This window comes from Triturus cristatus, chromosome 8 (assembly GCF_964204655.1).
Source record: "Triturus cristatus chromosome 8, aTriCri1.1, whole genome shotgun sequence".
Classification (NCBI taxonomy): Eukaryota; Metazoa; Chordata; class Amphibia; order Caudata; family Salamandridae; genus Triturus; species Triturus cristatus.
In genome coordinates this window covers 1566271970-1566286637 of record NC_140591.1, presented here as the reverse complement: position 1 = coordinate 1566286637, position 14668 = coordinate 1566271970, and the positions used below count along the sequence as shown (strand labels likewise).

Here is a 14668-nt window from a genome sequence, read left to right as displayed (position 1 = left end):
TCCTCCTCCTCCTCCTGATCCCTCCCTGTGGGTGGTGATGTTCTACGCCTTCTGGCACAGGGAGGGTTGCCCATGTTGTCGGCCATCCGACGGAGCGTACTGTGAATTCCCGTGAACACCGTCACGAGCTCAGCCTGTCTGTCCTCCATCCTCCGTTGGTGTTGCAGTAGACAGGCATGTTGCTCCGCATGTTGCTGGGCCTGCTGGGTCTTGATCCCCTCAAGGATGGACACAACCTGGGCCATGCCCGTGGTGTCCTGCCGGTATGTGTCCAGGATGTTTCGGACATGGGAATATACCGGTTCCCCAGCCAACTGGTCAGGCTGGCGCCTCCGCCGTCCTCCACTCCCACCACCCCTGCCCACTTGCACCTGGCCTGCCCTTGTGGGCACATCGGGTCTCCGGGACCCCTGAGGGGTGGCATTGGCGTTGTCGCCTCCCTCCTCCTGGGTGCCCGGGACACCGTGTCCCTCCTGGACAGCCTGGCTGCTTTGTGGTGGTGGGGCAGGGATCCTGGGTGTCTCCTGGGATGTGGCAGGAGTGGGGGTGGTGGTTGGCCCCGTTGTACCTGACGCAGGTGCTGCAGGTCGTTGGACACCAGCGGGGCCAGGTTGGTCGGGGTCGGGTTGGTCCACAGAGTGGTGAGAGTCGTCGCTGCCGGTGGCTCCTTCATCCCGCCGAGCCGGGTCCTGTGAGTCTTCCCCCCCAGTGTTGGGGGGTGATCCACGACGTTGACCTGTGTGTGAGAGAGACAATGTTAATTTTGTTCCATGCAACATCCATGTTTCATTAGTTTCAAAGTTGGAACATTTCCTCTGGGAAATTGGATATGTCTTGCATTCCACTCACAGTGCACTTGTGCATGGGTATGTCCCTTGGGCACAGCTTTGGCGACTTTACCTATGTGTGGCACAGTCTTACTTGCTGCGTCAAGTGTGACTGCAGTCAGCAGTGGAGTGGGCAGGTGTGGCGAGCCGTGCATTGGCGCCTTCCGTGTAGCACTGTACGTGGGCACATGAAGTTGTTCCACACACTTATATGATGCAGGTAGCTGTCGTTGTGCTCGTGCACAGGTTGTGACATGGCCCTGTGTTTTGCCATGGAGGAGAGGGGGGGTGCTGGCACTGGCCACCCTTGTCTACATGCACGCAGTCCACCTGCTGACGAGCAGACATTCCCACACACCACAAGGCTGATTTGCTCTCCCTGTGTCTCCCTCCCTCTCTTTCCCCCTCTCCCTCCCTCTGTGTGACGGCCTCCTCCCTCTGTCCGTCTCCCTGTGTCTCCCTCCCTCTCTGTCCCCCTCTCCCTCCCTCTGTGTGTCGGCCTCCTCCCTCTGTCCGTATTCCTGTGTCTCCCTCCCTCTCTGTCCCCCTCTCCCTCCCTCTGTGTGTCAGCCTCCTCCCTCTGTCCGTCTTCCTGTGTCTCCCTCCCTCTCTGTCCCCCTCTCCCTCCCTCTGTGTGTCGGCCTCCTCCCTCTGTCTGTCTCCCTGTGTCTCCCTCCCTCTCTGTCCCCCTCTCCCTCCCTCTGTGTGTCGGCCTCCTCCCTCTGTCCGTCTTCCTGTGTCTCCCTCCCTCTCTGTCCCCCTCTCCCTCCCTCTGTGTGTCAGCCTCCTCCCTCTGTCCGCCTCCCTGTGTCTCCCTCCCTCTCTGTCCCCCTCTCCCTCCCTCTGTGTGTCACCCTCTGTCACCTCAGCCCAGCTTACTGAGCACACACTGTTAGCAGATCTTTGAATGGCCCTTGGATTGTTGATGTGAGTTTGTTTCTGATCTCCAGGCACCCATTGTGTGTAGTGTCTGTGTCTGCACTGCTGCTGTGGTGGTGTGTGCTGCCACTCTTTCACAGTGTTGGCTGTTCATTAGCTGCTGTCATGTGCAAGAACGTGCCGTCACCCCCATGTGTTGATGCAAGGCGTCCGCCATTTGCTGGCAAGTCATTCCTGTGTTGGGACACACTGTTTGTCTGGCTGTGACCTAGGCCATATGGGCAGGGGGCATTGTTGTCTGCTTCTGAGTTGCACTATGTGATTTTAGGGGCCCACCCTCCCGCCATCCGGCTTACCGTGTCATGTGTTGGTGTCTTCTGTGGCCTGTGACTTGACATTGTCCAGCTGGGTGCATGGGGCATGGTGGCGCCAGTGGCATGTGCGTGTTCATGGAGTGTGGTTGAGTCATGCGATAGCTTGGGGTGGTTGCGTGCCTGTTTGTGAGTTTGGTTGTGGATGACGTTCCCCCCATGTGAGGTGAGTTGTTTGTGTACTCACCCGGGTCTCGGAGTCCTTCTAATCCGTCCACTGCCTCCACCAGCAGTATGGCCATCACCCTCTCCTCCCAGGGATGGTAGTGTACGGGTCTGCGGACGGCCCTCCTCCAGTGACGTTGGCCTGGTTGTGTTCATCCGTCATCTTGGCTCGGACCCTCCTCCGCAGATCGTACCACCTGGCTTGGCATTCCTGCTTGTTCCTTCTGGTGTCCGCAACAGCATTCACAGCATCGACGATGGTCTGCCACATGGCTGTTTTTGCTGAAGTGCTGGTCTGTCTGACCAATGTTCCAAAGAGGTGTGGCTCGACTCTGAGGATTTCATTGACAAGGACCTCCAACTCTCGGCTAGTGAACTTTGGATTCTTGTTAGTGGGCATGGTGAGGGGTGTGGGTGTGGATGGTGGGGGGGGGTGTGTGGATGGTTGTGGGTGTGTGGGTGTGGTTGTGCAGGTGTTTGTGTGAATGTGATGAGGGGGTGTTTGTGAAGGTGTGTGTGTGAAGTTGTGCAAGTGTAAGGTGTGGTAAAGCTTCTAGTATGGTGCTGTAGGTTGTCTGTGGGGTCTGGCAGCAGTGAGTCTGTTGCAAAGGCTCATGGTTTGTGTGTGTGGGCCCTTTTTATTGGTCCATTGGTGGGTGTGGCTGTGTTTGAACTTTGGGTGGGTGTGTTATAAGGAGTGGTTGTGTTTTGGGCCTCTGTTTGTTTTTGGCAGTTGCAGGTCAGTGAATGTGTTGTTTTAGTGGTTGTTGGACATGTTTTGTCGCATTGTGCCATTCGGATGGTGTATTCTTGTGTCGTTTTGGGTTGTCCTGGTTGTGTACGTGTGTTTTTTGCGTGTGTACGATGTGTACATGGGCCATTTTGTTGTACAGTGCTGTCCTTGTGTGTGGCTTGGTACGACTCGTACATGCGGTTGTGATGTTGGGGCCTGGGGTGCGCTCCGTACTTAGAATGTTGTGGTGGGGGTACGCTCCATGCATACGCTGGTGGGGGTACGACTCTAACGTACACGGGTGTAGATACACGGGGGTACGACACGTACACGGGTGTACATACATGGGGGGTACGACACGTACACGGGTGTACATACACGGGGGGTACGACACGTACACAGGTGTACATACAGGGGGGGGTACGACATGTACACGGGTGTACATACACGGGGGGTACGACACGTACACGGGTGTACATACACGGGGGGTACGACACGTACACGGGTGTACATACACGGGGGTACGACACGTACACGGGTGTACATACAGGGGGGGTAGGACACGTACACGGGTGTACATACACGGGGGGTACGACACGTACACGGGTGTACATACAGGGGGGGTACGACACGTACACGGGTGTACATACACGGGGGTATGACACGTACACGGGTGTACATACAGGGGGGGTACGACACGTACACGGGTGTACATACACGGGGGGGTACGACACGTACATGGGTGTACATACGGGGGGGTACGACACGTACATGGGTGTACATACACGGGGGTACGACACGTACACGGGTGTACATACACAGGGGGTACGACATGTACACGGCTGTCCATACCCGGGGGGACGACACGAACGTACACGGGTGTAAATACGGGGGGGGGGTGTACGTCACGAACGTACACACGACACGTACACGGGTGTACATACACGGGTGGGGGTGTACATACACGGGGGTACGACTCGAACATACGGGGGCTGGGGGGAGTGTTGGGCACGTATGCGGGCACATGTCTCCATGGTTGCTATGGGAGTTCGGTGCGGACGGTGTTTTTTCCATACGGTTGTAACATCGGACGCACGGGATGGATCGTGATTCCGCGGTCGGACTTCACTTTTCACATTTGTACGGTAAATCGACCGAGGACGTGTCGGACACATTTTCCGACCCGAGGACGTGTGGGGAATTATTCCGAATGCGATTCGTATGGTCTTTTTCCCATGCGAATCGTAATTGGCAGTTTGTACGGCACTTGTACGAATCGTACGGTAAAAAGACCGCATACGAGTCGTACGGGGAAAATTTTTACCGGATCGTGATCGGCACCATAATATCTGAATACCAAACATTTGCAGAGGACGAGCTTAGGTACATCTCGAAACGCCAGGTAGCCAGGGCCTATGGTGAAGGCGGTAGGCCGGGTAAAACTCTAGCAGCTAAAATCTGCGCGGGGAAGGCACCGCAGATAGTACGAGGGGTGCGTAATGAAAAGGGGGATATGCAATATGGAGCACAAAATATACTCAGGGAATTTAGTGCTACGTATGGAAAATTGTACGAGTCGCAACAGACGGCATCGGAAGAGGAGATTGGGGACTATCTAGAGGAGGTAGCGATAGCATGGCTGTCTGATGCGCATAGAGAGTACTTAGCGGAACCTATTACAGTGGAGGAGGTGTCGGATGTGATTAAATCACTGCCGAATGGAAAAGCGCCAGGCCCGGATGGGTTCACGTGCGAGTTTTACAAAGAATTCATTGTCCCATTGGCACCTCATTTGGTTGAGATGTACGGACACGCTCACGAACAGATGTCACTCCCACCCACGCTCCGTGAAGCGCTTATAATTGCACTATTGAAACCAAACAAGGACCCTGAGTGCTACGAGTCTGATAGACCTCTGTCCCTAAACAATGTTGACGCGAAAATTCTTGCCAAACTACTGGCTAAGAGGCTCCAGCCGCTAATGACCCGGTTGATATTACCGGATCAGTCGGGATTTATACCCACTAGATCCACAACGCACAACACACGAACACTGTTTGCTCTGTCGCACTGCTTACAGCCATCGACTAAAGCAGCCGCGGTCCTCCTGGATGCGGCAAAAGCATTTGATTCACAAGAATGGCCGTATCTCCACAAGGTACTCCGCAGGATGGGATTTCCGTTGAGGTTTCTGCAATGGATACAGCTACTGTACACGACCCCGAAGGCACGTGTTAGAGTTAACAGATATGTATCCGGACCGATGCCTATTGGAAGGGGAACGCGGCAGGGATGCCCGCTGTCCCCCTTGCTATTCGCGCTGGCAATGGAACCACTGGCGTGTAAGATACGGCAGGGACATCACTATTCAGCGCTAGAGTTTCCACAGAGGCCGCTCCATATATCGCTATATGCGGATGATATGTTGCTGTATGTGCGAGATACCGAGGTGAATTTAAATGCACTGCTGCATGAGTATGTTAGGTTTGCACGGACGTCCGGGATAAACATTAATTGGGCAAAGTCGGTCGCTGTTCCATTGTCAGACACCCCTCATCCACACCAGTTGGACTATCCAATTGAATGGCAAACAGACCCGGTGCGCTATCTGGGAGTTTGGTATCATAGAGATCCGGAGGTGGTGATTCGCACTAATTATGGTAGGGCTGTCGGAGCGCTGGAAGGGAAAATAGATAGATGGATAAAGCTGCCTCTATCACTGGCAGACAGACTGGCCATTGTTAAGATGGTCGTCTTACCCAAATTACTGTATCTATTCAATAATATACCGATACAACCGCCGGGCGAGGTGTTCCGTAGAATATCGGCGATGGTACTTAGGTTGATTTGGGCAGGTAAACAAGCCAGGATTGAACTGCAAACACTGACGCTACCGTATGCTCAGGGAGGGTTTAGAGTGCCGGATTTTCTGTTATATTATTTATGCGCGCAAGCACAATTTGCACACTATTGGTACCACCCAATCCCGTTCCTGACGCACACTGCCATAGAGGAGGGGGATGCAGCGCCAATTCCGCTGCGGGCAATTGTTACGCATGCACGAGCTCCGTTGCATAAGTGAGATATAAATACAATAGATATGACTAATAAGGCGTGGCGAGTAATGGGGAAAAAAACACGCAAATTGCCGTTATATGCGCCAGCCCTACCGCTATTACACCATCCAGAATTGTCGGTAACGCAGGAGAAGGTGGGGATGGGGCTTTTGAGACAGGTCGGCATAACCACAATGGGGGATCTGTTTGATAATGGGACGTTTCAGACACTGAGCGAGCTTACATTTATAAGTAACCAAACGTTGTTGTTCAAATTCACATACTACAGGTTGCAAAGCGCATTGCGGAAACTTTATCCTTCGTTTCCTGAGGAACCATCACCGCTGCTAGCTTTACAGTTTGTGATCACAACACCCACTGCCACTAAATTGGTGTCGAGGCTATATGGTAAATTACAAGAGGACATAGCGGGAAATACGCATAAATCATTGGGAAAATGGAATAGTGTGTTAGATGACCCGCTGACGCTGGAAGAATGGGGGGTAGCCTGTTCTTTGACTGAATTGCTAACACCAAATGGTAATCTTAGAATGCTGCACTATAAATATCTGCACCAGACCGATTATACACCGGCTAGGCTTTGCAAGTACGGATTAAGGGAAGACTCGCGCTGCTGTTGATGTGGGGCAGAGGGGGCAGATTTCAGTCACCTGGCTTGGAGATGTGCGGCAGTGGCGGAATACTGGGTAAAGGTGGTGAAGATGGTGGGCGAAATGGTGGGGTTGGAGCTGGAATGTTCAGAAAGGACATGTTTGCTGGGGATTCTGCCTGAACTGCGATCTATAAAACGTAAATTTGCTGTGATAGCACTGCTGTTGGCCAAAAGGCGGATATCTCTCTGCTGGAATAGTAAACTAGCCCCTACGATTAAGCAATGGATTACGGACTTAACATTTTGTAAAGACACTCTCAAAACGTATGAGGAGGAGCTTCCTGGAGGGTCGAGGCCCAGAGACTATTGGGTGTACTTAATTGACTATCTACCGCTTTGCCCGCTTGATTGATTGTGTACTGTTCCTTTTGTGGGGCAATGCTGCTTACTTTTATTGCGTCGATGGCTACCAGGTGCTGATGTAGACCTGAGGACTGGATGCTACTGTATCATGACCTAATTGTTCTTTGTATGTTGAAATGTTGGCTGCATTTCCGAAAATGTCAATAAAAAATAAAAAAAATGCTACCTTTGTTTCAAGCTACCGGTGGTCAAGCAAAGATTTTACAACTGGCCAGACTTTTTTTAGGGGAATATTTAAAGTGTTTAATGATAATCAGACAACAAAAAACTGCTTGCATGAAATTCAGAACAAGGAAAAATGATGGCTTATTGCTTTAAATTGTTTGCTGAAACTATTTTGTAAAGGAAAAAAGAATTACAATACATGCCTGGCTTAGTATAAAGATTGGGGGGAGCGGTCAGGGCTACCAGGTTCCAGAGCAAGGTGCAAGCAGTGCACCATATACAGGGAAGGAGCGAGGTCATGACCGGGTGACATGGTCACGTCGGAGGAGTTTTGGGCACAGGGGAGTGGATGGGTGAGGTTTTGTATTTAGTAATAGGTGAATAGCACAGGTCTGTGGGCTTGAGGAATGTGGGGCTCTTTTAGATCCTAATAGAGGCCAGGGTGAGTATTTGCAGTGGAAGAAATTGAGTTTTTGCAGTGATAGGCTGAACCAAATTATTAAAGCAGGGAATATGGATGAGTTGGATGGCGGCCATTTGCTCACGGTTTTGATTTTAGAAACTGAATATATCTAATGAGATCCCCTGATAGAACTGCAGGTTAATTTCTGTAAATGTTAATGGATTGAACAATCCTCAGAAGTGCTGGGAAGTTATGGACTGGCTTGCTGAGCAGAAGGCATCTGTGGTCTTACTTCAGGAGTCACATATTAGGAAATCCAAAATATCTACAATTAATTAGTCTCCTTTCCAATTATTATGTTTTTCTTGCATCAGCCTCTCTTACAGATGTGGTGGTTCTTGTCAGCAGGAGGTCTGAGGGACAGGTGAAGATGGTGGCATCAGATAAAACTGCTAGATGGGCAGTGGTGGAAATATGAATAGGGCAAAGTATTCCTTAATTTCTTTTTTATGGCTGTACCCAGCTGAACCTCCTCCATTCTAGGAATTGTCTCTGCAGTTTGCCAATCACCCCAAGAATATAATAATAGGTGGGGATTTTTATTTTGGTAAAAAAAAACAGAGGCCAGTATAAGTATCGGAGCTATCTCTTATTGCAAAGCTAAAATGGCAGGTGCAATGCATAGGATTATGGAGGAGCATAGCTTGTTTGACCCTTGGTAAGATGCTAATCTGGTGGTAAGGCAGTATACTTTCTTTTCCTCTTGTTATTGCTCAGCTTCAAGGACAGACTACTTTCTCACTTAGAAGAATAATACAATTGTTGTCTTTTAATTTATAGCAAATTCTTTATTAGACCACACTGCTATAGTTTATATGTGAGCCCCACCAACAAATCTACCCTGCCCAAACTCCAGTCTTTAAATAGAGCATTACTAAATGAAGAAACTTTTATCAAACAAATGAAGGTGCAGGCTAATTTGTTTCTGAGGAAAATCAATACTCTTCTTCCTCAGAAAGTATCTGGGAAGCATTTATGGTAACTACGAGAGGGGGTTATTGCCTTTTAAACCCATTCAAAAGAGTTAGCAAAACTGAAATGTAGGGAACTTCCTGAGAGGCTTTATCTGCCTGTGGTGAATTTTTCCCATGTAGCTAAACCTCTATAATTTAAGGAGAGAGAGTTAGCAAATTGTTAGCTACAGTTTCGTTTTGCTGGATAAGCAACTCATAAATATCAGAACCTTTGAACAACAATTATATGAGAAAGAAGACATAAGTGGTAGGCTGTTAACCTGATAGTCTGAGCATGTCAAGCTCAAAATTTCATAGATAAAATCTGGGATCCGATCAACAAGAACTTTACTGGGGAGGCTTCTTTAATTGAGGAAGGATGTTATCAACATTTTGTTACAATCCACACAGCTGGCCAACCCCTAGGTACAAAGGATATTTTGTGCTTCCTAGATCATATTTGCCTCCCGAAGCTGTCTAGTGAAGCAGCACAAACTCCTATAGCACAATCAGAGATAGATGGTACTGTTAGAGCTTTGTCCAGATTGAAGACTGCAGGAGAAGATACGTTTTCATCAGAGTGGAACCAGATCTGTATCTCAGTAGCAATAGGGGCCATGATGGCCCTGTTTATAAATATATATATAGGTGACCCTGTTCCCACTTATTTGAGTATAGGCATCCTCACTTGCTTTCTCGAGAAAGACAAATGTCTGGAAGACATAAACTCATTTAATCCCATAACACTGCTAAACACAGATTATAAGATCTTAATGAAAATATTAGGTGCTAGGGTGGCAGAGGTTATGCATTTGATTTTTTAATTGGGAACGATCACACTGGGTTAATATATGATGCCAATTCTTTTATGTCATACATTATCTAACTGAAGCCATTGACTATTTCATTTTAAGTAACATTCCTTCAGCAGTCTTTCCTATAGATGCTGAGCAAACTTTCTATCTTGTGAGCTGGAATTATCTGTTTCAGGTAATGAAGGTAATAGGATTTCCAACCCAGCTCACAAGGTCAATAGTGGCTACAATTGAGGGTTCATTTGCTGCAATATGTCTTAATGGTAACGTTTTGCATTCCTTTCAGATTTCCAGGGGCACAAGGCAGGGCTGCCCTTTGTCACCAATTCTTTTTGCATTACTTATTGAGCTCCAGGCCTGCTTTCTAAGCCAGAGTGGGGAAGTAAAAGGGGTAGTTTCTGGGATGTCAAAACGTAAACCTATATGTGGTTGACCTTGTGCTATATCTGGCACCTGGGAGGAGGGTGTTTCAAGTACTTTGACATTTTCATGGTTTACTGGCTATCAAGTCAACATCTCCAAAACTGATATTCTTCTTTTCAATGCAGAGGCAACAGCTCTACCCCAATATTTTCAAAATATTTATCGGCAAAAGTCAGTTAGGAATTTAGGTATAAATGTCTCCAAAAGGATCAAAGATTTTTATGACTTAAACTACCCTGCTTTGCTTGCTAAGATTTAGAATATCTTGGATCCATGGGGGAGTGTACCGATCTTTATAATAGGTAGAGTGGCATAAGTTAAAATGTATATTGAGCCTCTGCTAAACATTGAAAAAAATATATATATTTTATTTATTCATTTTTTATAATAACCACAGGATAGTACATACACCAACATATCGCTTTGCATAATAGTACAGTTCATTTTATCCCAAGGCCCTTGCAGACACTTGCCAAGAGAATACAATGAATAACAGATACATTATGATATAGGAGTAACATGGAACATGGAACACCGCGAACACAGCCTGCTAACAACCAAAGTTTGGTTGTGTATCCCTTGCAGTCCTGCCCCATTAGATGTCTGATCTGCTGACAGCCTTGCCCGAGGGCTTTTGGCCTAGCACCTCGTTGAACACTGTACAATTGGTTTTACTGAACTTTCTCTGAGGCATCTAAATGGATTTAAGATATCGGAATAGGTAGTCATTTTCCTTTGTCTGTTCCTGCTCAGCCATTTTATAGCTACTGGTATTGAAAAATCTTGAGAGACAGAAGATGTCCTCACAGGCTCCTCCACACAGAAATTGAAAGAGGACTGATGGAAGAGCCTCATAGTAATAGAAAGAAGACTGATTGAACCTCAGCAGTGGCCATCTTGACTTGGACAAATGATCAACAACCTTCTCAATCTATTCGGCTGAAGGAGACCTGATAATCCCCACTGTACAATGGATGGCATCATTTTATTTGAAGTGATTTTAATTTGCTATAATGGTGATCATTTAAGAGGGGGCAAGTCATCATCTAATGCAATGACACCACATATATCTTTCACATCCCAAGATCCATTTACAATGGCGCTATAGCTCTTTCTTCTAGTAGGCCTTGACCATACGTCAAACCTTTTGGGTCAGTCTACTTATACAGTTTACTATTCTTAACAGACCTACCCTATTAGTGACTAAAACTGACCCAAGATCTCACCCTCTCCTAGCACTCTGCCCTCCACCCACCATGGCTACATCTATCTCCAGTCCTACTGAAGGCTCACTCTCCCAAGTCAGTTTCAATGCCTTTAAGATTACTTATCCCCCTAACCTGAATAAAAATGCCGCTAATAAATTCAAACACAATATAATCAAAAGACACCCGGATACTTATTTTTGTCTATCTAATAGCAACATCCTGAACGACTTAATCTTTTTCACGAACAGAAGAGCTCAATGGAGGAAAACCCTCATATCCTTATTTAAGGTCAAACAGATAAAGAAAACACCTCATGGTTTCAGGCTTTCCGTTACTTCCTCCCCAATCTTCAAAGCCGATCTCACCATTATAACATTTACAACTAAGGGATCATTCTAACTCAAGCATCGGATCGAAATCTGGAGCAGTTCGACAAACTCTTTATGAAGATTAAAAAACTCATTAGCTAACAATGCAACATCTTTGCGATAAGATCTAGCACTAGCAACCTCAAGGGTACCCCAAAGCATTGTTCCCAGTTCCTCTTCGAATACACCTCCCTCCTCGCCCTCGTATCGACCTTCATCCCTGATGGGTGGTGGGTCGAATGCTCCTCCCATTGCACCACCAGTAACCCTTTCACCATTACTAACCTCTCTATCAAGGCACCCTGGTACACCGCAAATCCTCAGTAACCAACTCTCCCCTCTGGAACCCCTCAATACCACCACTGACCCATTTGGAACTCATCAAGACCCTTCCTCTCAGCCAGTTTTTCCCACACAACTTCTACCCCTTCCGCAGCACCCAGACTTGGTGGCATGCTTTGACAAACTCCCCCCTCCGGAACCTCTCAATACCTCCGCTGACCCATCTGGCACTCAACGAGACCCTTCCTCCCCGCCAGTTCTCCCTACTCAACTTCTACCCCTTCCCCAGCACCCAGACTTGATGGCTCGCCTGGATGAACCCTCCAGCTGCACCTTCTCACCTTCTCACCCTCAAACATCATGATCTGAAATTCCTCTCATAGGAACACCTCCCCCAGATAAGCTCCCTCCTCTCTGGTAGGAATCGGCCCAGAGTCCCACCTAGCGCTAGCGTTAGAGCTCGCCTTGACCAAATCTTTCCCTTCAATATCCCTAAAACCATACCCCTATCTAACGCACACTCCCGCCCCAGAAGATCGTTGGCCTCTCTCGCGCCCAACAATATCGATGACTTACTCAACTCTTACTCACTTATCCTAGACACCAATAAGATCCCTACGGGCAAATCCAGGCCATTCACGCAAACTCGAACAGAGAACCCCCCACAACCTAAGAGTCATAAACAATAACAACCTCATGAGACTGAACATCATACAGACCCCCCCCCCTTTCTCTGGTACAACTTAAATGCGTACTACTCAACTGCATGTCAGCCAGCAAACACGCCTCTGATATCTTTGACCTCATCCAACACAATGAGATAGACATCATCGTCCTCACTGAAGCTTGGCTCAATCCCTCTTCCACTCTCATTCTAGACCTCCTAGTGCCCCCTACTGATGACATAATTTGTCTAGCCAGAGCTTTGAAGCCGGGAGGTGGCTTAGCCTGTATACATCGGAGCACTCTCATGGTCTCCTCTCAGAGTCTTCTACGCCATCATCTTGTGAATACCTTTGTCTCAACATCTCCAGTAACAATCAATCTGGTGTGAAAATGACATACATTCTATCACCCCCCTGGGGACAACCTCCCCTTCATCGAACAATAAATGGAAATCATCTCTGCAAATGTCAACTCCATTCTGTCCCACATCTACCTTGGTGACTTCAACCTCCACTGGTCTAACCCTAATAACCAAGCTGTAACTTGCCTCAAATCTTTCTTGAGTGATCACGAGCTGATTCAACATTGTGACTGGCCAACCCGTAATAAAGGTGAAACTCTGGACCTCATCATCACCAAAGGACACATCATCACAATGGATACCATCACCCCTTGTGATTGGTCCGACCATCACAGCATCTTCTTCCATATTAACATGGATGTGTCTCTAAGGAAGGGTTAACCAACGAAATCGAAGATCTGGAAAAGGCACCTTAGAAATATCAACATAGCCGATCTAGCATCACACTGTATAGTTGCCCTCTCTTCCCAAGTCGACATGTCTGAGGTTCATGTACTCAACTTCTACAACTCTACTATCTCTAGCATAATGGATTCCGTTGCTCCTCTCCAACCAAAATATGCTTCAACAAAAACATCCAAACCATGGTTCAACTGCAACTTCAACTCGGAACGTTGCATCCTTAGGGCTATCGAACGATCCTTGAGATCCAAAACATCCATGGACCAGCTAAAAATCCTTAGATCGGTTAGAGGCTCCAATAACAAGCAAATCAAGAGAGCTAAGGTGGACTATTTCAGATCCCAATTTAATCAAGCCGCAAACCGCCCCAAAACCTTTTTTAGCTGGTTTAACAACAATTGGTGGAAGCCCCAAATCGCTTTGATTTGGAAATCAGCCCCCCCTGATGTGAGGATCTGGCAGCTTTCTTTACTGAGAAATCAAGACTCATCAATATTGAACTGGAAACCAAGCGGGCCCTACTACTATCCAATGGTTCTAATCCCCACCCGGCCCTAACGGACAAGATCGAACCGTTGAGCCTGGGCATCAAGAACAATGCCTCTTGGGACACCTTTAACCTCCTCAGTGAAAGAGACATTAAAAAGGTTCTTTAGAATATCAACCCTTCTAATCACTTCAGCGCCCCGTTGCCAACTTCCATCTTCAAATAAATCAAGGATGTTATCTCTCCCATCTGGACAAAGATTGTCAACGCGTCTCTGTCACAAGACACGATCCCGGAGTGCCTAAAAGCAGCTCAGGTAACACCCATATTAAAAAAATCTACTGCAGACAGCACTGACCTCAACAACTTCCGCCCTATCTCTAGCATCCCCACCCTCGCCAAACTCCTAGAAAAATGCATCCAGCCGCAACTCTGTGCTCACATTGAGAATTTCCATCTCCTGGACCAACATCAATCTGGCTTTCTTAGTGGGGATAGCACCGAATCGGCTCTCACTCACGTTATGGACGAAATTTTAAAGATGCTTGATCAAAATGAATCGTGCCTCCTTATCCTCCTTGACCTTTCCTCTACATTTAACACTGTTAATCACGAAAACCTCCAAACCATCCTAGAGCACAGGATGGGCCTGTCTGGTCCGGTGTTGTAATGGTTCTCGTCTTTCCTCCATCACAGATCCCAAAGAGTGAAGGCGAATCACTCTCTCTTGCAGACATCTCCAGTATCCATGGGTGTCCCCCAAGGGTCCGCCCTGTCTCCCATACTCTTCAACTTATTCTTGGAACCACTAGCTAATGCATTAAATTCCATGGACATTCTCTTCCATATGTATGCGGATGACACCCAACTTTATCTGAAAATCTTCTCCCTGGATAACCTCACTCAACACTACACTACTGACTACTCAAAACTGGTTAACTGTGAATCACCTCCTGCTCAATACCTCCAAAACAGAATTCCTTCTCATCCCTCTTCCAAATCACAACC

At 47.8% G+C, this 14668-nt stretch overlaps 1 protein-coding gene across 1 annotated transcript in view; it reads right to left on the bottom strand.

Moving 5' to 3' along the window:
• LOC146806172 (olfactory receptor 51G2-like) overlaps nt 1-13119 on the bottom strand; it is a 47566-nt gene extending 34447 nt beyond the window's left edge. The window contains exon 1 of the mRNA XM_085623882.1: nt 12810-13119. Coding sequence (XP_085480008.1) covers nt 12810-13119 — 310 coding nt within the window. The remainder of the gene's footprint in view (nt 1-12809) is intronic.
• Nucleotides 13120-14668: the final 1549 nt, after the last annotated feature.